Here is a 27,918-nt window from a genome sequence, read left to right as displayed (position 1 = left end):
TTTTTTCTCTGCAACTCTTACTAGAAACAGTATTATTTGCTAAAAATGCACTAGCTGCCAAGAGCTATGGTCCATCTAAAGCAAAATGCTTAAGATGGAAACAGTGTTAATACAAAAAAAAGAGGCAGGATTCAGTATACAAATTTCTGTAAAATCTATTAAAAAATAAGATGAAGTTTTGATTTTGATACATTATTTTGACTAAAAAACCATTCTAATTATAGACAAAATATTAAAATACATAGTACTGTATTAAAACAATAAGTAATCAAATTTCAAACTTTCTAATTAATCCTTTTTTTGTAAGTTATTGGGAATTCAACACTAGTCTTGGTTCACATGATAGAACAATGGGAAAATTTTCCGAATGGTTGAACACTAACCCTGACAAGTGTGGAGAGCCAACTACAATACATTATATGGTAGCATAACCTGCCACCCACGTTGCTGAGAGAACAGCTTTCAAACACATGCACTGAGCTGTAAAACCGCAAAATCCCTTATTACACATTGTCTTTCTTACTTTAGGTGAAATATACCATCAATTCTTTCCATTATAAATCTTTTTTTATTACTATTTTTGAAGCCCTTTTACAATTTGATTGTTGTTTTCTGACAAAGTAAAAGATGCTTTTTACAAAAAGAAAATGCAACAGGAAAGTTATCACCCTCCTACAGTATTACAAATGAAGGCTGATATCTGCTGCACAATTTCCCATGGATTAACTGGAGAATCCATATTACCTAAAATGAGTTTCCAGATAAAATTCTTTTTTTTTCCTTTGAAAACCAAACCCTTATACTAGAGTTCACCAAGTTTCTTAAAGCATTTGAAAATATTTGCCTTCTTTAATAAAAGTTGACATATTGCTTTGGGAAGTTCTTTAATACATAATTTTGATCATTACCAAAAAAAAAAAGAGAAAAACAAATTGTCAAAATTTGTTAGAAAATAAATATTCTTTCTCTCTATGTTTCTTCCCAACATTTTCCCCTTTCCTCCTGCATCAGCACAAATACAAACCTATGTTAAAAAAAAAAAAAAAATAGATTCAAGGATATAAAGTTGCCCTTGACAGTATTTGCCTTATATTGATAATACACGTAAATGAAGAAAGACTGCAGAATGGCAGGTACACATCGTACTCATTATAGCAATGTGTTTGACAAAAAATACATTCTTACCGTTCAGAAAAGAGCTCACTGCAACAATGACTATCAAATCTAACAAAAGGGCTTGCGATACAGAACAAAAAGTGTAAAAAAATGAAAAATTTAAAGACAGTACTTTTTAGAGATTCAAGGAGGTTAAAAACATTTCAAAACATGTGTGTTTCTCTCTAACATTCTGCCTGATTAATTTCCCTCCAAAATTCTCCTTCCTATCTTTTGCATTTTCTTCACCCCAACTCCCACCCACCATGACCCACCTCCACCCACAGTCTGCTAACTGAATCATAGCATTCCAGGACAGTTACAGGACATAACAGTTTCTTCTGGGGTTTTCATTCGCAATGTTGTTTGCAAAGAGAATTTTATTTGTAAGTGTTCTATTATACTGACAGGGTCAATTAGTCTTGTGAACTATCAGTCTTTCTGCCTGATAGTTTGGTGGATCATTCAAGTGGGTACTGTTCATAACCTATAACTGAACGCAGTCAATTAACCTCAGAAACATGACAATACTGGCTATCTAATGGGCTTTTTACTTTATCTTAATAACACACTATAATTATATTACACTATAGTAATATAATTTCCCCAAAATTGGTGGTATATTATTTAATATAAATTACATTTTCCCCAAATTGAACTGATTTGTAAATTATGCTACATAAGTTACACAGAGTAATTTTCATTTTATAGAAGTTCACCATAAACATTTTGGAGTTTTTATAAAAACAATAATCAGTTATTATGCTGATTATTTATATGCTTATATGTTTATATAACTAAATAAAAGTAAAAGATTTCTCCCAAGATGCAGAAAGCACTAATACTCTCCAAACGCCAATGTAAAAATAAATTTGCATTTTACTTCAAATATTCAAAAAAGGCTTAAAGTTGTAAAATATTATTTATCTTTTAAAAAACACACCCAAAAAGAGAATTTGCATTAACTCAGTGTTTACTATGTAACCAGGTAATGTGAATAAGTACTTTGCAAATTTTATCCTACTTAATTCTTTCAGGAATCCAATAAGACAGACATTGTTCACCTATTCTATGTATGTTTACCTATTCTATGAAACTGAGGCTTCAAAAGAGCCAAATATGTCTCCAAGATTCACACAGCTAGTAAGTGGCAAAACTAAGATCTGAAACCAGATCTGTCTACTTAGCCAAACTGTGGTCCTTCAACATTACTTGGCCTAAAAAAAATATGAGAAAATTCCTTGGTCATCTCCCCATGTCATCTTATAAAACTGGATCACAGAATACTGCCAAGTTCCAAAGCCATTCTACAAAAGAATATCCAAGTGTTAATTCTTTTGTAGTTGTTAATTCAACAACTTGAAGGAGATTAATGAAGGAGTAAAAGATTACTAAGAGAGTAAAAGATTACAAAGATACAATACTCCAGTTTTTTTCATATCACTTCTAACCCAAATGCACTCTCACATATATGAATGCATATATGATCTTCTACACACATGCTTGCACCCACAAGTACCTGCTCACATACACACATACTCATCTAAACTGTCATGCATCAATACTCCTGATTTCCAAGGCTAAAGTACTGTCTGTCCATTATGCCAGCCCACAAAGAAGTAAAAAGCTATCTTAATGCCATGGCTATCAAGGTATCAATTTATTTGCAAAGAAGAATTTTAACATAAGTTGAATAACTTTTTCACATTGTAATTAAAAAAAAAAAACTATCTGACCTAATGAGCCAACTTAACATATGTTCTAGCAAAAATAGTATTATGATTATCTATGCTTTTGCTTTATAAATTTTCAAACATAACTAGTTTGTTCAATTGTTGGGCCAAATTGCCCTAAAAGCAAATGCCTGTTACAGGAGCACACCCTGAGCACTCCTAAATATCCATTAATACTCTCAAATCCTCTGCCTTCACATTAGCTACAGTGACTTTCAGGGCTTCATTCACTGCTTAATGGAAAAGTTTGCAAAAATATTTGTGTAATTAAGATAGACAGCGCTTTCTTGAAAATATTGGCTTGGCTAAAAGTCATGGCAGTTAAGACGTACATAAATAACTTTTTAAATGCCCATTTATACCCCCTACTCTATAAATTTGTTCCTGTAAATATTGTATTTCTTTTTAAAAATACATCCTGCAGAGAAAGTATAAGGGCTAAGAAGTAAAATTCAAAGTCATCCATATTATAAAGTCAGCTTTGTTTACTTTTTAAAATATATCAAAATAAATTCCATAAGCACAAAAAATTTCAAGAACGGAGAACAAAATCAAAGGAAGTATCCATGTTAGTAAAATTATTACCTTAGAAAATATCTAATATTTAGACAAAATGGATAAAGATGTGCTCCAGTATGTGAAGTTATTAGCTAAATACTAGGAAGCTTAAAATTGCTAAACTCTTGCTTTACATATGCCACAAAAAATAATGCCACTGATGCTGTAGTTTCAAAGGATTAAATCTGTATATCTACTCCAATGCCAAGGGAAATTTCATCAAAATAATTTTTTAAAAAAACCTAAATAACCTACATAGGTTGTTCTCTCTGTCCAGTTGCAACAGGGAAAACGCTAACACTGAAATGCCAAATATCAACATTAAAAAAACACTTCATGCTTAGATCTGATAGTAAGGAATTGAATCCAAGACTACCTATCCATCCTCTATAACTTGAGCATGTCTTATATACATAAGACACATTTATCTAGCACTTTCCAACCGTGTACAGTCATGTACGAGTAAGGATAAAGCAAGCAGCCATTACAAAGCTAACGGAGAAAAGTACTACGGAAGGGCATAGACTTATATTGACTACAAATCTATATATATTAGGTTCATGGTAGATGTTTTTACACAGCTTATCTAATTTTCACAACCACCCAAACAAGACAGGCATTGTAATTTTCATTTTTTAAAGTAAATAAACAGAGGCTCAGAAAAAACAGAGAAACTGTACTCTCTCTGAAAGAAATGATAATACCAAGATTCCAACTCTGATCTGACAGGCTCCAAACCCCATGATTAAAGCAGCATGTGGCAAAGACAATCTAGAAACATGTTCCTTCATTTGGCTTATGTCTCACCCTTCTGTCCTACTCTAAAAACAATATTTAAAACCCAGATTGCAGGTTATGAAACAGACTGGGTTTTTCCGTCTGTAAGCCAAGGTTAGAGAACTCTGCGTTCAATGGCAAGTACAAGATGACTCTGGGGGACTATCAGCAAGTTTCAAATGACTATAACTTCAGGTTAAATGGAGTTCAGTGAGTCATGATAATTCCATGCTACTGATAATCCTGAACCTGATTAACAGAAAAGTTTCAAATTTGAATTCCATATCTGCTTTAGACAATTCCCTCTCAACACAAAGCAACTCTTCATTCAAAATAAATTTCTTAAAGTCAGGAACACTTCTCAATGCCTTTCATTAAATTTCCTCAGAGAAATGATAAAATTTTTAAATTGATAAAGCTATTGTTCAACTAGATTTTACAAACTGGCTGACAACTCTGACTCAACTTTTACCCTTATATTACCTTAAATGTGTAGTGGCTACCTAAATACTAAGGTAGAACAGTGAAGGCAGAAAGAGATTTCTTCTCATTCCTCAGTCTCTCTTTATTCCCTAAAGTACCTTCCTTATCATACTTAGCCAGAGCTCATACCTTTGGGCTATGGTAACAGGCAAATTAGGATTGCCCTACATTCCCCAAAGCTATATTACATTCCCTTTGGTCATTATTATCTTCTCTAAGATCACATGCTGATATCAGAAAGTAGGCTGCTAGAGCAGAATCAATTTTAGAAGTAATCTGCCTTGGACTCTTTTCCTCAGTAAAGCTAACAGAGATGCCCCTCCACTATCTTTAAAATAAATATCAAAGGCCACTGCAGAAATAAATTGCACAAATATTAACTGAGCACCTATGTGGTAGGTACTCAGCCACACAGGTGATCAAGACAGATAATGTCCTTGTGCTAATGAAAGCCATCAAACATTTGTGGGCCCTGAAAAGAAATATGCCATAAAATGACAAAATAAATGACTAAGGCCAAGATTAGTGTATAGAAATATACACAATTGTTACCACATGGGTCACAAATTTGGTTCTAAGCTTCCTGACAGTCAACACGAAGTGGGTATCATTACTGGTTCTGACACAGTATAGAGATTCTTCTACTTACAGATTCATTTCCAAAGGGTCATCATTAAGTCTACTTAATCTCATGTGTCAATTTCTAACTATAGAAGCAACTACTAATACCATCTATTGGTAGTTGACAGAGCTGACATATTTCTCCCCAACCTCCCTCAATATAGGTCATGGATACTAAGAAGAAATGCTATGAAAACAATTTTATAAAACAATGCTGCCAAAGAATAATATTCAAAATTGCTAAAGAACATGTTTTTCAAGCAGCTCCAATTTAAAAAAAAAAAAAAAAAAAAAAAAAGGAAATTCAACCACTGGAGGAATAGTCCAAAGATATAGGAATAATTGAAACTATCAGCCTCTCAGTTATTTCTTATGCAAGTTTTGTGTGTAATACCTCTTTGCTCTAATTTATTAATAGGAAAATAAAACTTTGAGATAAAGTTTTGAAGTTTTAGCAATTATGTCTAAAATAAGTACAGGCATATCCCAGATACATTGTGGGTTTGGTTCCAGACCACAGCAATAAAGTGAGTATCACAATAAAGTGAGTCAGTCATACAATGTTTTGGTTTCTCAGGGTATATATTATGCTTATACTCTACTGTAGTCTATTAAGTGTGCATTAACATTATGTCTAAAGAATAATGTACGTATCCTCACAAAAAAAAATTTTACTGCTAAAAATTGCTAACAATCCCTTGATTCTTCAGCAAGTTATAATTTTTTTGGAGGTAGAGGATCTCACTTAATGGTGATGGCTACTGACAGATTAAAGTGGTAGTTACTAAAGTCTGAGGTGGCTGAAGCAATTTCTTAAAATAAGACAACACTGAAGTTTACCTCATTTATTCAATATTCCTTTTATGAAAAATATTCTCTATAGCATGCAATGCCATTTAACAGCATTTCGCTGACAGTAGAATTTCTTTAAAAATTGGAGTCAGTCTTCTCAAACTGTGCTACTACTGCTTTATCAACTAAGATGATGTAATATTCTAAATTCTTTGTTGTCATTTCAAGAATGCTCACAGCACCTTCACACACTAAAAACTTCTTTCTTAGCTCATTCATCAGAAGCAGCTCTTCACCTGTTCAAGCTTTATAATGAGATTGCTGCAATTTGGTCACATCTTCAGGCTCCATTTTTGTTTTTTTGAGATAGGGTCTCTCTCTGTAGCCCATGCTGAAGTGCAATGGCATGATTATGGCTCACTGGAACCGCCGTCACCCGGGCTTAAGCAATCCTCCCACCTCAGCCTCCCAGGTAGCTGGGACTACAGATGTGCACCACCACACTCAATTAATTTTTTTGAATTTCTTTTGTAGAGATGGGGGTCTTGTTATATTGCCCAGGCTGGTCTTGAGCTCCTGGGATCAAGAGATTCTCCCACCCCAGCCTCCCAAAATGCTAGGAGTACAGGCGTGAGCCACCACACCTGACCTTCAGGCTCCCTTTCTAATTGTAGTTCTCTTGCTGTTTCCACTACATCTGCAGTTACTCCCTCCAATGAAGCCTTTAGACCCTCGAAGTTATCCATAAGGACTGGAATCAACTTCTTCCAAACTCCTGTTAATGTTCATATTTTGACCTTTTCACGTAAATCACAAATATTCTCAGTAACATCTAGAATGGTAAGTTGTTTCCAGAAGATTTTCAATTTGCTTTGCCTAGATCCATCAGATCATTTGCCACTATTTATGGCAGCTAATGCCTTAAGAAATGTATTTCTTACATAATAAGACTTGGAAGTCAAAATTATTCCTTGCTCCATGGGCTGCAGAATACATGTTGTATTACCTCCTTGTACATCTCCATCAAAGCTCTTGGGTGACTATATGCATTGTCAGCGAGTGTAGTATTTTGAAATAAATCTTTTTCTCTGAGCAGTAGGTCTTTACAATGGGATTAAAATATTCAGGAAACCATGCTCTAAACAGATGCGCTGTCATTCAGGCTTTGTTCTTCCATTTAGAGCACACGGGCAGAATAAATTTAGCGTAATTCTTAAGGGCCCTAGGATTTTTAGAATAGTGAGGGCTGCCTTCAACTTAAACTCACTAGCTGCATCAGCCCCTAACAAAAGAGCCAGCCTGTACTGTGAAGCTTTCAATCCAGGCATTGACTTCTCCTCTCCAGCTATGAAAGTCTTAGTTGGTACCTTGCAGTAGAAGGCTTTTTGTCTACACTGAAAATGTGTTGCTCTGTGTATCTACCCTCATCAACTATTTTAAACAGGTCTGCCGGGTAACTTGCTACAGCTCCTCCATCAGCACTTGCTGCTTCACCTGGCTCTTTTATGTTATGGAGACAGCTTCTTTCCTGAAACCTCATGAACCAACCTCGGCTAGTTTCAAACTTTTCTTCTGTAGCTTCTTCACCTCTCTCAGCCTTCCTAACATTGAAGAGAATTTGGGTCTTACTGTGAATTAGGCTTTGGCTTAAGGGAATGTTGTGGCTGGTTTAATCTTCTATCTAGGCTACTCAAACTTTCTCCATATCAGTAATAAGGCTGTAATGCTTTCTTATGATTCATGTGTTCACTAGAGTAGCATGTTTAATTTCCTTCAGAACTTTTCTCTTGTATTCACAACTTCACTGTTTGGAGTAAGAGGCCTAGTTTTTAGCATATTATCTTGACTTTCAAAATGTCTTCTTCATTAAGCTTAATTCTTTCTGGCTGTTGAGTTACAGTGAGAGATGTGAAACTCACTTAAATAGTTAGAGACCATCATCATTAGTTAGAGGCCTAATTGAATTATGCCAATTAATTAGGTTATTAATTGGCCTAATTTCGATATTGCTGTGTCTCAGGGAATAGGAAAGCACAATTAGACAGAAAGAGATAAGGAAGCAGCCAGTTGGTGGAGTAGTCAGAACACAATATTTATCAATTAAGTTTGCTATATTATATGAGCATGGTTCATGGGGTCCCAAAACAATTACAATAGTATCATTAAGAATCACTGATCACAGATCACCACAAAAGTTATAATAATAATGAAAAGGTTTGAAATATTGTGAGAATTACCAAAATGTGATAGAAACAGGAATTGAGCACACACTACTGAAAAAATGGTGCCAACAGACTTCCTTGACATAGGATTGCCACAAAGCTTCAATCTGTAATAAAATGCAGTATCTGTAAAGTACAATAAGGTGAAAAGCAATAAAATGAGGTAGGCCTGTGTAGTTCTTAGCAGACAATGAAAATGGATGCAGTAATTTTTAAAGAACTATTCATTTTTTTCATGAATCTCAAAGAATTCATGAAAAATTCATGCAGTTAGAGGAACAGGCCAACAGCCACATAGTTATTATTGCATATGGTTATTGTAAAGAGACATTCTATGTAAATTATATATATGGATTGGCCAGATTCAGCATAATTAAGTGAAATGAGAGAAGGAGCCAACAGGACTTTGAAGGATATTATAATTTTCCTGAAAAATTTAATTTAGTCTAAGGACACTATTAAATAATCACAGAGTACCTTTTAGTCAACCTCAGAGGATTTCACATAGTCTGATTACTTAGTTAACTCCTACAAAATTGAAAAACTGTATGTTATAGAAAACAAGATTTTAAGTAATGTTTTTAAAAAAAATTGGAGTGAAAAAGAACTGCATGTTCTCACTTATACACGGAATCTAAAGGTGAACTCACAGAAGTAGAGAGCAGGATGATGGTTACCCGGGGCTATGAGTAATGGGGACAGTTGGAAGATGTTGGTCAAAGGACATAAAATTTCAGTGAGGCATAAGAAATAAGTTCAAGTCATCTACTGTGCATCACTGAGTACAATTAATAACAATATATTATATACTTGAAAATTGCTAAGACAGATTTAAGCGTTCACACCACAAAAAAATGACATATATGTGAGGTATTACCTATGTTAATTAGCTTCATTTAGTCAGTCCACAACATATACAAATATCAAGACATCATTATAAGCACCATAAATATACATAATTTTCTGTCAATTTTTAAAAGCTAAATTTAAAAATTAGTAAAATAACACTAGCCTAACCAGTTTACAGAGGTAGAATCCACATATTTTCTAATTTCAGTTGTTCTCACAGATAAAATAGATATACTAATACAATAAAATAGTATTTTAGTTGTTACTGGCTCTAAGTTTCATTTATAAACAACTATATTGATTTCTATTATAAAATTAGAGAGGTTTTCCTATTAAGAAAAAATACTGGGGGCTAGGCGCAGTGGCTCATGCGTGTAATCCCAGCACTTTGGGAGGCCGAGATGGGCGGATCACAAGGTCAGGAGATCAAGATCATCCTGGCTAACACGGTGAAAACCCATCTCTACTAAAAATACAAAATATTAGCTGGGCGTGGTGGTGCATGCCTGTAATCCCAGCTACTCGGGAGGCTGAGACAGGAGAATCGCTTGAACCTGGGAGGCAAAGGTACAAGTGAGCCAAGAACGCACCACTGCACTCCAGCCCGGGCGACAGAGAGAGACTCCGTTTCGAAAAAAAAAAAAAAATTGGGACACTCATTTATTATAAAAATCTCATTTCTTTAGCAGCATATATACAGTCTCAGGGAAGAAGTAGGAAAAACAGCAGTTGCCAGTGTACTATAAATACTATTATTATTTTAGCTAAGTGTGCCAGGCAAACCCTAAGAAACCTTATCCTGACTGATGAGGAAGAAGATGTAGAGAAGATTATATATTTTCAATATGAGGGACCTGCCATTATGTTTTGTTTATCTGGTGGCAAAGAATGGGAACTTAGGAGATACATAAGAACCAGAACAAAAATTTAATCTTTTCATTATCAAAATTAAGTAACAGAAAATTCACATAGCTACTCAGGAAACATGTTAACTTGGAACAAGATTAAATCTAAACACTTTATGCTCAATAAAGATTAAAATAGATAGCTAACGTATCATCTGAACAATTCCCTACTATTGCCTCATACTTATGGTATCACTTAGTCTAAATCTAGATCTTTTCTCATTGTAAGTTCTTTGAAAGCTTCCTCTACATACTGCCTCTGTCCTACTTAATTATCAGAAATCAAGACTAGTTGTAGGCCATCCAATTAGCTAATTATCATTCTTAATTAATTATCTAATTACAAAGTAGGCAACTGATTCTAAAAAAGTGGTGAGATTGCTAAGCTACGGTTTCTGTTTGGTACCATCAACTGTAATTTCAAATACAAAAGGAAAGATTCCCAAATATCTACAAATCCTTGTATGAAGAATTCTCTTCATTCCTTTATGAAGGAGAAATGGACACAAAAAAGTATCCATTCTCTTTTATTTGCAGTTTCTGCTTCAATATTCTCATTCCTTTATCCTGAGTCTTGAGATTCACTGATTCTTCATTTACCACATGTAAAACATGAGGCTGGAAAAAAAAATGAGGTTCCTGAGTAGCTCACCTCTATTAAGATATACTTTTAAATTATGATAAAATACTTTAGCAGGTAGTTTCAGCAAGATTTACTGCAGCTCTTTCAACTGATTACTACCGTGTGTTTTCTTTTTTTTTTTTTCCTTTTTTTTGGAGGTGAAGTCTCACTCTGTCACCAGGCTGGACTGCAGTGGCACAATCTCGGCTCACTGCAACCTCTGCCTCCCAGGTTCAAGCAATTCTCCTACCTCAGTCTCCTGAGTAGCTGGGATTACAGGCACTTGCCAACACTTCCAGCTAATTTTTCTAATTTTAGTAGAGACGGGATTTCACCATGTTGGCCAGGATGGTCTCAATCTCTTGACTTTGTGATCCGCCTGCCTCGGCCTCCCAAAGTGCTGGTATTACAGGCCTGAGTCACCATGCCCAGCCCGATTACTACTGTTTTAATCAGCAACATGTTAGTTGCCAGAAATATTTACTCAAAACTTACCACACCCGGCGTGGTGGCTCACACCTGTAATCCCAGCATTTGGGAGGCCGAGGCAGGCAGATCACAAGGTCAGGAGATCGAGACCATCCTGGCCAACACGGTGAAACCCCATCTCTACTAAAAAATATACACAAAAAATTAGCCAGGCATGGGGGCGGGTGCCTATAGTCCCAGCTACTCCGGAGGCTAAGGCAGGAGAATGGTGTGAACCTGGAAGGCGGAGCTTGCAGTGAGCGAGACTGCGCCACTGCACTCCAGCCTGAGCAACGGAGCGAGACTCCGTCTCAAAAAAAAAAAAAACTTACCACAGGATGAGGGGACATACTGAATTGTGTGTGTGTGTGTGTGTGTGTGTGTGTGCACACGCGCATGTCTGTGTGTGCATATGTTTGTACATGGAACTCAAGGAAAAGTGGTCAAGTATGAAAGAGGTCAGTAAATGAAGACTATCAGAGACACCAGACACTTGCTCAAGTTTATTGTTCTTTCTCCTTATTATGTCTCTACTCTTGCATCTATTTTATTCATTCTACACCATTCTGTGTCTTCCCATATCTTATAGGTGTACTCTTTTACTTTATAACTTCAGTTTGCTCATGGCCCTTCACCTTACCCACCCTTTTCCATATCACTGTCTCTCAGTATCAGATCTTGCCAATGCTAACTTTGCCTCTGTTTCTTCTGAGTTAAATTTCTAAGGCAAAAAAATTAAAAATAGAACTACCTTGTGATCCAGAAATCCAACATCTGCATATATACCCAAAAGAGATGAATAAAGGATCTTAAGATACGTGAACACCCACTGTTCACAGCACTACTATTCACACTAGGCAAGAGGTGGGAACAACCCAAGTGACCGCTGAGAGATGAATAGATAAGCAAAATGAAGTACACACATTTTGTACCTGCTGAATATTTTTTGGTCTTTAAAAAAAAAGGAGGCTGCTGAGGTGGCTCACGCCTGTAATCCCAGCACTCTGAGAGGCCAAGGTGGGTGGATCACCTGAGGTCAGGAGTTCGAGACGAGCCTGCCCCAAATGGTGAAACCCTGTCTACACTAAAAATACAAAAGTTAGCCAGGCATGGTGGTATGTACCTGTAGTCCCAGCTACTCAGGAGGCTGAGGCATGAGAATCACTTGAACTTAGGAGGCAGAGGCTGTAGTGAGTCGAGATCATGTCACTGCACTCCAGCATGGGTGACAGAGCTAGACTCTGTCTCAAAAAATAAAAAATAAATTAAATTTAAAAATAAATAAAGGAAATCCTGTCACATGATACAACATGAAGCTTGAGTACATTATGCTAAGTGAAGTAAGCTAGTCAAAAAAGGACAAATATTGTATGATTTCACTTATATGAGGTATCTAAAGCAGTCAAATTCATAGAAACAAAAACTAGAATAGTGCTCACTAGGGCCTGGAGAAGGGGGAAACTGGGAGTTGTTACTTAATGACAATGATTTTTGGTTTTGAAAGACAAAAAAGTTCTGGAAATGTGTATTCACAACCACGTGAATACCATATATGTAACACTACCGAACTAACTGTGCATAAAAAATGGTTTAGGTGGTAAATTTTATGGTATGGTTTTGCAATTAAAAAAGTTTTTAAAATGTCTGAGACAGGGAATCTGATTTGCCCAGATAATCTTTTTGAAGCAAACTACACAAGCATGGGTCAACAGCAAGCCTATGAACTGCTGGTAATGTCAGAGGCGTGTGAAACCAGAGCAACTCCATCTTGAAGAGGAGCTGGGTATAATGAAGCTGAGACTTACTGGGCTGCATTCCCAGACGGTTAAGGCATGCTAAGTCACCAGATGAGATACAAGGTCAGCATAAGATACAGGTCATAAAGACCCTGCTAATAAAACAGGCTGCAGTAAAGAAGCTGGCCTAAACCCACCAAAACCAAGATGGTCACAAGAGTGACCTCTGGTCGTCCTCACTGCTACACTCCCATCATCACCATGACAGTTTACAAATGCCAGGGCAAAGTCAGGAAGTTACCCTATATGGTCTAAAAAGGGGAGGCATGAATAATCCACCCCTTGTTCAGCATACCATCAAGAAATACCATAAAGATGGGCAACCAGCAGCCCTCGGGGCTGCTCTATGTAGTAGCCATTCTTTCATTCCTCTACTTTTTTAATAAACTTGCTTTCACTTTATGGATGTGCCCTGAATTCCTTCTTGCACAAGATACAAGAACTCCTTCTTGGGGTCTGGATTGGGACCCCTTTTCTTGTAACATCTTTCTGGCGACCACTGGAGAGACTATAGTGCGGAAACCCCCGACCCAAAAGTTAACAAGTTTGGGTAAGTGGCGGGGCCCTGCAACAGTATGGTTATTTAACAACACTTTAATGAAATACCTACTGTTTCAGACACTATGCTAGGTTCTCAGCCAGGTGCCCACCCTGCTCTGATCAGCAGGCTATATTCCCAGTATGTTTTCCTTATAAGAGGGGTTGATAATCTACATTTCTAAAACCATGTCATTTTCATTTTCATAAGTAAAATGCATATTTCTATTGAATTATATTCTGTCATATGGTTAAATAAAGGGAATTTAGATTTTGTAGGTTTTTTGTCTTCTTTGCCCTAAGCTATTACCATTGCCATTTTGCCTAAAAGAAACAGTGTAGGTCTTCTATAACTGCTGTAAAAGATCACTTGAAAAAACTGACCTTTACAGGACAATGTTCTTGAAAGAAAATTCATCAACTTCTAAGTTTACTTTAAGTATGCATTAGCAGCACAAAACCTTCCAAATCAACACATTATGAAATAAAACAAGAATCCTCCTCAGAATCATCTTATTTGGCACAAATATTATAATTAGAAAAGATGGAATTCCTGCTATTAAATCATTTCATTGGTTCCCAATCGATAAATTTAGAAACAATTACTCCAAAGAGTGCTTAAACAAGTTTCAAGAACTACCTTAGTTCAGAATTGCATTAAGTAAATTACATTAAGCAAACTGCCTATTAAAACATGAAATACAGGAAATGTTTCAGTCCCTATCTGCCTAGATACTCCTGACTTCTTTCCGCTTCTGTGACAACATATTCTCTTAATTTTCTTCTCATCTTTCTGGGAGTTCCTCTCAGCTTTCGTCACTGGATAATCTTTTCCTATTCAATTATTGAATATTGGCATCTTCATGGTCCCAGCCCTAGAACTTTTATTTTATATCTAAACTTCGATTTACACACTGATGATTCCCAAATCTATACCTCTAACCCAGACTTCTTTCCTTAGGTTCAGATCCATATACCATACCCTACTATCCATGGACTACCTACTGAAAATCCCTCCATTTGAAGAGATACCAGAAATCAGTGACCAAAATTAATCTTATTATCGAAGCCCCTTTCTCTCTGCCCCTCCCCCTCAGAATGTTCCCTCTCTGTATGCCATTTCTAGTAAATGCCAACTTTCAACCAGTTGCCTAAGCTAAGAATTCTAGATGCCCCTTTCTACTTACTCGAATTCTACCCAATATTCTGAATACATCCCAGGTAGCAATCAGTCACAAGTCCTTTTAATTTATTTCAAATATATCCCTTCCTCTGGAACCCAACTGCTGTAGCCTTAATTAAATCCTCATAATTTTTACCTGGCTAATATTATACCTACCTGGTCTTTAGGTGCTCCAGCTCCAGCATTCCCATGATTAAGCTGTGTCAAAGTTTCCTCATTTAATGTCTGACATTATGTACAATACGACTATACATTTTCACTGAAACAATTATATACTATATTTATTTCCCTACAAGAATGTAAACTTATGTATGGGAGCCATGTTACATCACAATAAATGTGTTGAATGAATAAATACTTCTTCAGTCTTTCTTATCACTCCCTCAGACCTATCCAGCTTCCAGGCAGACTGAATTACTTGCACTTCTGTCACTATACCATGCTACTGTGCTTCCATACCTTTATGTACATCATGACCCTGCTAGAATGCCTCCACTTGATTTTGCACCTGAATAGGCTTTGTATTTATCCGAAACAGTCAGTTGAACCATCAACCTCTTCAGCTTTTTAAAACATTGGGCTCTTAAAACCACAAAACAATATTGTGTTTCTAAACACAATATTCCATTGTGTTCCCATAGCCACCTCCAGGTACTTACTATACTATATGGCAACTGAGAATTTTTTGTGTATCTCTTCCATGAGACTATGAAGTGCTCAAAGGCAGAAACTGTGACTTTATTGTATCCCCAGTATCTAACATATTACCTGGCACTTGGCAGGCCCCACAGCATTATTCACAGAATAAAGCATGAATCTGTTTTGTATGAAATGCCAGACTACATCTCTTAAATAATCTATAGTATAAGTTTGTGGTCAAACAAAAACAAGATACAATAAAGTTTCTTAAAAATATAGATGATACTTCTTCTTAAAAATACAGATGATACTTTTCTGTATAACATATTTTAGTTCCAAAAGGAAATATACCCCAAATGCATAGTTACCTCAGCTCCACTTTAGAAATAAGTCATGCAAACAACAAATAAACATTTTCAAAAATTCTATACATTGTTTCCAGAGAAAGTTAGAAGATAACATTTTTTGGCCTAAAAATTATGTGTATCACACCAAAACATTCTACAATGACTTCAAAGATGAACTAAAGTTAGTTATGAAACTAATTTTTTTAAAAAAAATCTTTTAAACTATCTAAATTCAACAAAAACTATTTTTCCAAAGACTTGATAAATTACACTTTCTGTCTTATCAAACCAATTGATATTTATAGATACTGCCTAAGTCATTCCGCTTTATATTAAATTGTTTAAAATAGGCCCCTCATAAGAAAGTAAATATAAGTAGATTTTGGGATCAACGAATAGAGCCAGAGCTTTTGTTGCATCTTCTTACTCTATCACATACATTAGTGGAACTCAAATTATAATAGGAAATATTATTTTATCAGAAGAACTGACATATGAACCACTTCTGTCAAAGTACCATATATGGACTCACATGGTTGTGCTACTGAAATAAGGACACAAGTAGAGAGCGAAAGGCCACATGAAACCATGGGAAAACATTACAGCTCTCTTTAACACTGAAGACTTATTTCAAGCCTCTTTTAAAAAAAAATCACTTGGTAACAGCTTTATTATCTGAAGATAAAAACAGGGCTTAAAATTCACTTAAGTATTCGATCTTGTGCTCTATCAATATTTTATCCTTTCATGGCCACAAATTTTAGAAGCAATAAACCAAAGGACAACTTTCACATATGCTGAAAGTATCTACTTAACCTTAACAAGTTGTTTCTCATATAACAATATAGAAATAATTTGAGAACTGTCACAGTAAGTCTAAAAAAACACTTTAGTTTCATATTTAAGTACAAAATATTCTACAATAATTTTTAAAAACAACAATAACTAGTTAGCAAATTGAAAAGGACTTTAAATATCCTTGAATTTCAGCTAGAGATATTTTCTAAAATGCTATAATGGTCACATTTAAAATATAATGTTCTTTGGTCTGTTGCTCTAAATGATTAAAAAAAAAAATTATCTCACACGTTATTTTCCCTTCTGAGAGCAAAAGAAAAGAACAACATTATATCAAAACATAATGCTAAAATGCAAAAGATTTAAGAATTTAAAAACTACCATCTTGATCTGAAAATTTCTCTTGAATAACATGAATTCATACACAAAAGTAACCCAACTGAGATGAGGCATTCTGCAAAGAAAGACAATGTAGACTCAGAAATGCTAAATTATCACTTCTATACAGAAACAGTCTCTTGTGTAGAAGCAATAAATTGCAAACATCTTATAAAATGTTCTTAAATTGTTGGTTTTCAATTTATGTGGAATGGGATATTTTGAATACAAGAAAGCACAATGAGAAGCATAAATAATTTCAATTTTGTCATTAAACATATTCTGTTTGGCCAAATTCAGTTTTAGTATCTTGTGACTACTTAGCAGAAAGTTCAATTTAAGTCCTCTGGTATAGTGGTTAAAATACACATTCTAGGGTATTAAAGGAAGGGTCTGATGCCTTTGTAGAGAGTTATCAATAGAAGTAACAAAGATCTAGATACAATACATGCTTCATAACTAAAATGAAGGAAAATAGGATAGAAAAGAATTTATTGCTAAATAAGGTAGCTATCAGCTTTTCTCATCTTAGACTATTTTTTCAGTTACTACTTCAAATCAACAATTACAAAGAAATAAGCATTTCAAGTAAACAAATTCATAATTTCTAGTAAAAAAAAAAAAGGAAAATCTATTAAAACATTTCAATACACACTACACTACACCCTCCAGTGGGCAAGCATCCATGGAAAAATATAAAAAGATTTAGGTGGATTTTCCACTCAGTTAAATCAGTACTATAACTAATTAAATGATGACTCTAAAAACCTCATAAAAAATTCACACTATTTTAATTACTTGTTTTAGTATCTGAGTTAGAAGCAGCAAAGATTTTTTATATATATTTAGATATTGTGGTAGAATAACAGAAAAAATAAAACCATGATCTGCTTCATCTTTCCTTAAAAAGCAAAGTGCCATCAGGCTCTTATTTAACTTAGAAAGAAAAAAAGGTAAACAGTATAAATCTCATACAAAGATGTATAATTAAAAGATAAAAGTATTCATATCATGAGCTGCAAAAGCTAGGCACTAATAATTTAAAGAAACATCCAAAAATTATGGTTCCTTAGTGAGAACTATTGCAGAAAAGTAGTATGTTCAATAAGTTTTCCAGGAAAACAACTCACATTATCACCTGGTAATATTTTGTATTACTGGTCTCATGAGGCTATGTGGTCACTAAACAGAAATATAAACACTTAGAAAAAATTAAGAGACTACCTATAAGAGCTCTTTTTCTATATGGCTAATGTTTCAGCACTTAGATGACATAACAGAAGCAAAGACTAGATTAAAAGTATTTTACAAGGTCCAAATATCACTTAAAGTTTCTCCTGTTAACTTCTCAAAATCCTTATTTAATGTTAGTAAAATTTACAATAGAATACAAAACATCTTTAATACAAATACCTAGAAATTTCACATGAATATGTACACTTCCCAAAAATGCATCAAAGAGTTCTTGCATATATATTCTCTAGGAAAAACTAGTACAACTAAGATTACTTGAGGTCTTGAACTTACTACAAATAGGCTATGAAACTAGAGAATAAAGGACAACAGTGACATCTAGTGGATGTTTCAAATATATACCATGTATATCAAATCAAAACATTTTATTGCTAGTGTTTCACTTATCACAACTGCCTGAGGAGCTATATGATAAATCTTTAGTTATAAATCAAAAGAAGCCAACTCTACTTACAAAAGGTTTATCAATATGAGTGATCCAATCATTTGATAATGTGAAATTTTTAATAAAGTACAATTTAAGATGTCAAGTCATCAGAGAACCAAACACTAATTAAATGTATCAGATATGTGACTAAAAGAAGGGCTGTCAGTTGGTCCAAAAATAAGAGGCCAGGTGCGGTGGCTCAAACCTGTAGTCTCAGCACTTTGGAAGGCTGAGGTGAGTGGATCACTTGAAGTCAGGAGTTCGAGACCAGCCCAGCCAAGATGGCAAAACCCCGTCTCTACTAAAAATACAAAGGAGGCTGAGGTAGGAGAATCACTTGAACCCGGGAGGCAGAGGCTGCAGTGAGCTGAGATCAGGCCATTGCACTCCAGCCTGGGTGACAGAGTAAGACTCTGTCAAAAAAAGGAAAAAAAAAATTGATTATGATTTTTAAAAAATTTTAAATATTCTGAATTTAAAAAGCACTGGGTGAACAGAAGAACTTAAGAAAACTACAAGCTGATTTATTTGTTAATCTATTCAAGCACAGGAAGTACAGATCAACCAGCATGGCCTGTCAGACAAAAGAAGACAAAAGAAGAAATGCTTTTAAATTAAAAGAAAACTATCTAATTTACAACAATTTTTCAAATTTTCAAAAGCTGAAATTAGTTTTCAAGAAAGGTTTCTTAAAAGTAAGGGCTGGGCATGTGGCTCATGCCTGTAATCCTAGCACTTTGGGAGGCCGAGAGAGGCAAATCACTTGAGGCCAGAGTTCTAGACCAGCCTGGCCAACACAGCGAAACTCCGTCTCTACTAAAAATAGAAAAAATTAGCTGGGCATGGTGGCACATTCCTGTAATCCCAGCTACTCAAGAGGCTGAGGCATGGGGATTGTTTGAACCTGGGAGGCAGAGGTTGCAGTGAGCCGAGATCACACCACTGCACTCCAGCCTGGACAACAGAGTGAGACTCTGTCTCAAAAAAAAAAAAAAAAAAAAAAAAAAAAAAAGTAAGTTAAGATAATTGTCCATAACAAGACCAAAAAGTTAGCTCAAAGTAACAAACAACTTGGGTTCAGATGTCAGCAAGATGGCACTCCCATGTTCACTGGAGCTTTATTCACAATAGCTAGGAAACAGAATCAACCTAAGCATTCATCAATGAATGAATGAATGGGTAAATAAACTGTGGGGTATATATACCCAATGGAATATTGTACAGCCCTAAAGAGAAGGAAATCCTGTCATTTGCAGCAGCATGGATGGAACTGGAGAACACTACTGTTAAATGAAACAAGCCAGGAACAGAAAGATAGATACCACATGACCTTATTTATATATGGAATATTAAAAAGTTGAACTCAGAAGCAGGAGAATGATAGTTTCTAGGGGCTATAATGGAAAGAGGGATTGGGAAGATGTTGGTCAAAGGGTACAAAATTTCAGTTAGATAGGAAGAATAAAATCAAGAGATCCAGTATATAACATAGTGACTACACTAATAAACAAAGTGTTATATTCTTGAAGATTGCTGAGAGTAGATTTTGAGAGTTCTCACCACAAAAAAGTGGTATGTGAAAGTAATGCATGTTAACTAGCTTTATTTAGCCATTCTACAAAGTATACATATTTCAAACCATCATACTGTACATGATACATACAATTTTTATTTAATAATTTTTTTAAAAAAACAATGAATATCTCAAAGGACAAAACAACAACAAAAATATCTTGGACAATATCCTCACCTGTTCTTATCTGTCAATACATATGCAGTACATGTCATTTGTATTAAGTATTTTATTACTAACTCCGATAAGAAATATAAATTTAGAGACACAGTCTTAATATAAACATTAAGTCAAATAAGAACCAAGACCACAAATTAACTTAACTGGAGACCTTTCAAAGATCACAAGTGCTTCCCAAATCTCTCAGAACCACCAGATTTTAATGATTATTTAGGCTTAATGATTTTCTGACCCAAAAATGTCAACAGCCAGAGCTTGACAATTACGTAGTTCAAAGTTATTGAAAATACTTCTGAAATACTTCAGGACTAAAGCACTGTCCTAATAACTTCACGTAGGATAAATATATTGTGGTATACTCAAACAGTGAAATACAACTCAGAAGTAAAAAAGAATGAAGCAGTGACACTTGCAACTACATGGACGAATCTCAAAAACCCTAGGCTGAGTGAAAGAAGCCTTACATAAAAGTTATATCCTGTATGACTCTGTTCATATGACATTGTAAAACAGGCAACATGGATCTATGATAAAAAAATCAATCAATCTATAAAATCAGTATAATAGTTCTTTCTGAGGGTAAGATAGAGATGAAGACTGACTGGGAACAGATATGAGGGAATTATCTGGAATGGTGGAAATGTTCTATATTTTAACAGGAGTTGGGATTACATAAATGTATGTGTTTGTCAAAACTCACCAAACAATATACTTAAGATTATGCAAAATTGTGCATAAATTTTATCTTAAAAAAAGAAAATTAAGCAAATGTTGATAAATCTACCAATATATCACACTGGTAATTGGGGTGAAATGGGCAAATACACACAAATTATTTTTAAACGCACAAAAAAATTAGATGGACATATTGTAATAAAGCAAATATAGCAAAATATTAACAACTGAAGAAATTAGGAGATGAGTATATTGGGGTTCACTGCACAATTCTTTGAGATTTTCCGTAGGTCTGATAATTTCAATAATAAAATATCGTGGAAAAAATAAAGAGAACAATCAGAATTCAGAAGAAAATAAATTTTACACTCAAACATGTTTTCTCCAATATTTTCCTTTTATATATTAACATTTTAACATATCTAATGTAATGTCAACTGTGACTATCTTCTAATAAGTAAAAGTTAAAGGATGACATATTTTTAAAAATTTGAAAGACATACCCGAATTTCTTGAAGGTTGTGAAAATTATTTCCTACTCTGACTGAGATCTTGCTTGGAGTATAGCTTTCATCAGATTTGTAGTCTGCATAAATACATAATGTCTTCACTGTTGTTTTTCTTCTAAAAGCAATAAAGTAAAAATAACATGCACTTCATCATATGAAAAGATTTCCAATGCATCTTATCTTCTGACTTCAAAAATCATAGTTTGCTAAAAGGAGTATTTGAATCAACATTTTCATATCCTTTAATTTCAACAATAAAAATGAAAAATGTAAAAATATAGGTCCAGATAATATGTTAAATATAGGTCCAGATAATATGTTTATTATACAGACATCTCCTATGTAGAACATGGTCAAGAGCCAGATGCAAGCAAAGAAGGATCAGTTAAGCCAAATTAGGTACTTTATCATGCAAACAAGCATTAAGGATTTCCATCCACTTCATTTGTATTTTAGACAAAGAAATTATTCTCATAAGTTTGGTTTCCTTTGCTAGGTATGTACTTCATTTCCTATATTAATACTTGAAAATAACTAGCTAAGTGAGGAACTGAGTCCAGCAAAGAGAAAACTACTTTTTAAAAAAATAGAACAACCTAGTTTTAATGCAAGAAACATAATTTTGCTGTTGATTTTTTTCTTTCTTTCTTTTGCTATTGATTTTAAAACATACATATCCTAGGGAAAGAAAAAATATATAATAGAAAATGAACCTCAGAAAAAATGCAAGTGGCCAAAAAAAACATGAAAATGTGTTCAACATCTAATAATCAAAGAAAGAGAAATTAAAACACACAGAGATGTAAGTTTTATCATCATATTGGAAAACATTTAAATGACTGATAACACTCAAATTTGATTAGAAAAGGGTGCTTTCATCGCCAGTTAGTAGAAACACAACCTTTGACCCACTAATTCAAACTTCTGAGAATGCATTAAAATACAGTAACACAAACACTCAAAAACTGATGTCTAATGAAGGCTGGCCTTGGAGAAAAAATGGATGCAGAAAAATCTTGTCCTGTGATTAAATCACTAACAAATTAAAAACAGCCTAAATATCCATGGCAATAAGGTTTTGGTTAAATAAATTACATTATATCCACTCAATGAACTGCTATACAACTATTTAAAAAAATCATGTACATATATAGTTACACTAGAAAAAAGATTATAAAACAACATATGCAAAAGAATCACATTTGGGGGAAAACAACAATTTTTTAAAGGCATGTAAATCTATATTTGTGTATAGAAAAAGACCTCGGTGGAATTACCCAAAAATAGTAAAATTGACTGCTTTCGTGGGATGGGACCATAGGAGATCTTTATTTTCTTCTTTATGATTTTTATATTTTCTGAACAATTTTTCAAAATGAGCATGTGCTATTTGGCCACCAGGAAAAATATATATATATATATCTAGGTGATCTTAAAAACCTACCCAAAAACCCATTAAGAAATCTATTTACATGTGCTTTAAAAGTTAAGTTCTAGTATAAACTGGCACTAACTTAGTAACAATGAGCTCCTTGAACAGAAGTAGTCTGTGTCAAAAGTCAGCCTATAAAAACAGCAGGGGCTCTGTAGCTCTTAGTGAGGAGACCAAACTTCTGCAGCCTAAGCTATTCTTTAGAAAGCAATACGGAAAGTTAAAGACTTTTCCTCAGATCAAGAGGTAAAACACTAAATACCCAGGAACTGCTGACAGGATAAATACCATTACTAGGTTTTTAAAAGAGGCCAAAGGTATCAAACTGACATCTTTCTCTCTGCTGAGCCCGGAAGGAGACAGGAGAGGAAGCAAAGAAAGAAAGGAAATTTTTGAAGACCTTTTTCCTTGATGAGCCATAAGCAGGAAGTAAATGATCTCTCTTCTTATGAAGAGATCAAAGATCACGAAGATGGCTCTTAAGAACTTTTTTTTTAAGGAAGAAAAGAAAGGCAGATCTAAAGGATCAAGTTTTTTGCTCAGAATAATTACATTTCTAAATTGTGAAATTCAGGTACACTTATTCACTGCCTTCAAGATGATCAGGGCAAGGTTAGAAAAGCAAAGAATACTAAAAATACTAGTGATAAGAAAAACAGTAACAGCAAAGAGCAAGTGAATATTTTGTGTCTGACCCAGAAGTAATGCTCTATACATATTGTCTCATTTATTTCTCAATGTTGTCAAATAGGAACTATTATTATCTCTGTTTTTCTGATAAAAAAAAAAAAAAAAAAAAAAAAAAACCATAACACTCAGGTTAGTAACTGGCTTAAGGTCAAAAAGCTAGCAGGAGGGCACAGTTGAAATTAAAAAATGTATCTGTCTACCTCACATGATTTTAACCAAAACTTCCTTTTAATTAATTGTGCTTGGTTCATTCAATAGTCATTGATACAAGTTTACAGTAATAGGTAGGTGTCTGTAGTTCTTTAAATTTTATCTAAGCCATGAGTTATTATCGTAAAGTTCACATACCCACAGAAATCGTATGTATGATTTGCTATATAAATAGTTTCACTAAATTTGCATAGGAAACTGTGACCTCACCAAAAGTTTAAAACAATTAAAAGGTAGAGTAAAAAATTTTAAAACCATTGATCAATTTTATCTCATGATGAATTTTAAAAATAGTATTTCATGGAAAAGCATGCTATTTTTCAAATAGCAATGTATGTGATACCGTTAAACGTACAGACTATTACACATAGTGGCAGTAGCTCAAACTGCTCAAAACCATCAGTATAATAATAATCACTCCATAGTGAATGTTCACTATATGCCAGGCATCATGCTATATTTGTAGCATAAGATATTACAAGAGCGGGGAAGGAAGAGGGCAATACTTCCCTATTTCTGATGACATAAGTAACACTCCTGGACGCTCTCTATCCCCTCATTCACTACACCCTTTCTCCTGAGAAAGAGCTTCTAGCAGGAACCAAACATTTGCTTTGTTATTTCAGGCCACCAATTTAATAAAGGCACATGCTACCTAGTCCAGTGGTATAACTGGATAGGTAAGACTGTTTAATTCTAGGGTTCAATAATAGGAAACACACTAGACTGAAGATATAATGCAGTTATATTTCTCAAACATCAGTTCTGTCCATTTTATAAAGTTGGTATTTTGGCCTCCTCCTGCTACCGCAGATACAAGCACCTACTGAATAATTTCTCATCGGGTTTGGAACCCATGAAATTCCGATGGAAGACATTAGTGACAGATATTCCTAGATGCCTAACCTAAAATCCCTTTATCCCCTCTTTCTTCATAGTATCTGGCTAAAAGATCCAACTTCCCTTAAAGTTAGGTATAGCCATATGACTAAGTTATGGCCAATAAGATTTAAACAAAATGATGGTGTGTACTAAAGAAGGTTTCTTTAAAAGAAAAACATGCCCCTTTTACCTTTCGCATCTACTCCTTCCTGCTGCCTGGGATATGGACATGATAGGTGGAATTCCAGTAGGCATCTTGAACCATAAGACAACCCTGAGGATAAAATCTACAAGCTAAGAATGAAGGAATGTAAAAAGAGAAGGGAACTGGGTCCACAAACACACTGTGAGGCTGCCATACCACTTCTGAACTGCCAGGCTCCTCTTACACAAAGAGGTAGAAGAAATAAATTTCCACCTTGTAGAAAACACCATTATCAAAAGCTCTGTTACTAGAAGTTCTGATTTCTAATTAATACAGCATTACTGTGTCTGTAATGAAGAAACTGAGGTTCACATCAGGTTAAGCAAGCAGTCCTTGTTTACACATCTAGTAAAACACAGAGCCAGAACTTAATCCAGGTCTATGTGACAACATTATATAAGAGTAACTAATAAACCCTAAGGTACAAAACTTAAAGCTAAATGTATTTGATAGATGATAGCTTTACATTTAAAGTTAAATGTAAAAAAACAAAATAGTTACAAAACATGTTTTTAAAATCATTCTTCTTAACATGCTAGATACATTACCAGGAGGTTGAGACAAAATAAACAGAGTCCACATAGTTGTTTAAATCAGAAGCAAATATTTATAAATAACTATATTCTTCCATATATGTTCCTGGTATAAAAGTTACAAATGCAGGCCAGGCGCAGTGGCGCACGCCTGTAATCCCACCACTTTGGGAGGCAGAGGCAGGTAGATCATGAGGCCAAGAGATTGAGACCATCCTGGCCAACATGGTGAAATCCTGTCTCCACTAAAAATACAAAACTTAGCTGGGCACGGTGGTGTGTGCCTGTAGTACCAGCTACTGGGGAGGCTGAGGCAGGAGAATCGCTTGAACCCAGCAGGTGGAGGTTGCAGTGAGTCAAGATTGCGCTACTGCACTCCAGCCTGGTGACAAAGCAAGACTCCACCTCAAAAAAAGAAGTGAAAAATGTCCTCTGTATCAATGTTAACAGGATGCTAAAATGAAAGTTTTCACTGAAGACTACAAAACAAAGACCATGTTTTGAAAGGATATATGAGACCAAATGCACAATTTTCAGCAGATACGGTCTTAAGAAAAAGTAAAATAAAATAAAACAAGAAAGTCTGAGATGTCTGCTCATGAAGGTTAACTGCTACATGATTTGCCTTCCCACCACAGACAATTAGAATACTGGAGAACATATCTGAAGCATCCACAGATGCTGAGCAACAGGCAACACAGGCCTCTAGGTCCTGAGAGAAAGGAAACACAAGAGGTGAGACCTACAAACAAGTAGGTTTTTGGCTGCAGGCAATTTCGGGACTGCAATGTGAAGAGGGAGAAGCCAAAGAGAATCTGGCAGTCTACTGAATTGATGACGAAGGAGCTACACAAAGGAAAACTCCAGAAATATACATGGGGTCCCCTTCATTTTATGCCTGAACACAATATGAACATGCATACAGCAAAACTTCACAAGGATAGGCAAAGAACAAGCACTGGGGAAAGAACAATTACTGGAAAGCAGTAAGCTAAACAATTTCCAGCGGGCACAGAGGACTGTGAATCATTAAAGCTCCCAATAACCAAAGTGGAAAGTCCTCTTTAAATACCTAAGACATTCGTTTGCAATCCCATACGAGTCAAGTCTTAGTAATGAGGCTAATCTTGCCCAAGAGAAATGATCTTAAAGAGTAGTCTAGGGACCTGCGGAGGACCTCAAGACTCTTTCAGAGGATCAGCAAGGTCAGAACTATTTTCTTAATATTATTAAGATGCAATTTGCCTTTTTCAGAATCATTCTCTTATCAATATGTAGTAGAGTTTTCCAGAGGCTATCTGACATGGGATGTTGTAACAGATTTAATGAACAAGCAGAAATGAGACTCCAGCTGTTTTTTTGTGAACCAAAAACGTTCACGAAAAAATGTAAACAATGACACTCTTCTATTTTTTGTTGCTGTTGTTTATTTGGGAAGAGACAGTTATTTTTCATAAAATTGTTATTTATGTTGTTAACACATAATAGGTTAATTATTGTTTATTTTTAGTGAATAACTAAACAATTTAAAGTTTCTAATCTATAATTTCTAAAATAGTAAATAATGAGATATATATATAAAGATTTCTGGAGCACTCAGTAAGAGTTTAAAGCAGTACTGAGACTAAAAAGTTTGAGAACTGCTGCTCTAAAGCAGGGCTTGGTAAGCTACAGCTTGCAGGCCAAATGTGGACCACCACCTATTTTTATAAACAAAATTTTATTGAAACCAAGTGATACTCCGTCATATACACATTGTCTATGGGAGCTAACACTACAATGGCAAAGCTGAGCAACTGCAGCAGGACATATAAAGAAGTCTTACAGCTTAACAACAAAAAGACAACCCAATGTAAAAAGAGGGAAGCGACTTAAGTAGTCATTTCTCTAAAGAAGATACACAAATAACCAGGAAGCACATGAAAAAATGCTTGATATCACAAATCATGAGGGAAATGAAAATCAAAACTATAATGAGATAGACTCATTAGGATGACTATCATCAAATGTTGGCATGGATGTGGAGAAACTGGAACTTTTGTGCATTACCAGCAGGAAGGTAAAATGGTTCAGCTGCTGTGAAAAACAGTATAGAGGTGCCTCAAAAACTTAAACACAGAATTACCATATGATCCAGCAATTCCACTTCCGGATATATATCTAAAAGAAGTGAAATCTGGTACTTGAACAGATATTTGCACACCAATGTTCATAACAGTATTATTTACAACAGCCAAAAGGTAGAAACAACCCAATGTCTTCTGACAAATGAATGGATAAACAAAATGTGGCACAGTCATACAATGGAATATTATTCATTCTTAAAAAGGAATAAAATTCTGACACATGCTGCAACATGAATGAACCTTGAAAACATTAGGCTAAGTGAGATAAGTTAGACACCAAAGGACAAATATTGTATAATTCCATTTATATCAGGTCCCTAGAACAGTGAAATACATAGAGGCAAAAAATAAAACACTGA

The 27,918-nt window shown here is 34.8% G+C and overlaps 1 protein-coding gene across 4 annotated transcripts in view; it reads right to left on the bottom strand.

Moving 5' to 3' along the window:
- The window catches only part of ANAPC10 (anaphase promoting complex subunit 10), a 120,528-nt gene that overhangs the window by 65,485 nt on the left and 27,125 nt on the right, over positions 1–27,918 (bottom strand). For 2 of the 4 annotated variants that reach the window (XM_050791787.1, XM_050791788.1), the window contains exon 4: positions 21,476–21,596. In XM_050791787.1, the coding sequence (XP_050647744.1) occupies positions 21,476–21,596 (121 nt within the window). Of the gene's footprint in view, positions 1–11,496; positions 18,958–19,532; positions 21,265–21,475; positions 21,597–27,918 lie in introns of those variants that run through there. The other 2 variants (XM_050791786.1, XM_050791789.1) reach the window with 2 other exon arrangements.

The sequence above is a fragment of the Macaca thibetana genome, chromosome 5 (assembly GCF_024542745.1).
Source record: "Macaca thibetana thibetana isolate TM-01 chromosome 5, ASM2454274v1, whole genome shotgun sequence".
NCBI lineage: Eukaryota > Metazoa > Chordata > Mammalia > Primates > Cercopithecidae > Macaca > Macaca thibetana.
This window is presented reverse-complemented; position numbering and strand designations above follow the sequence as displayed.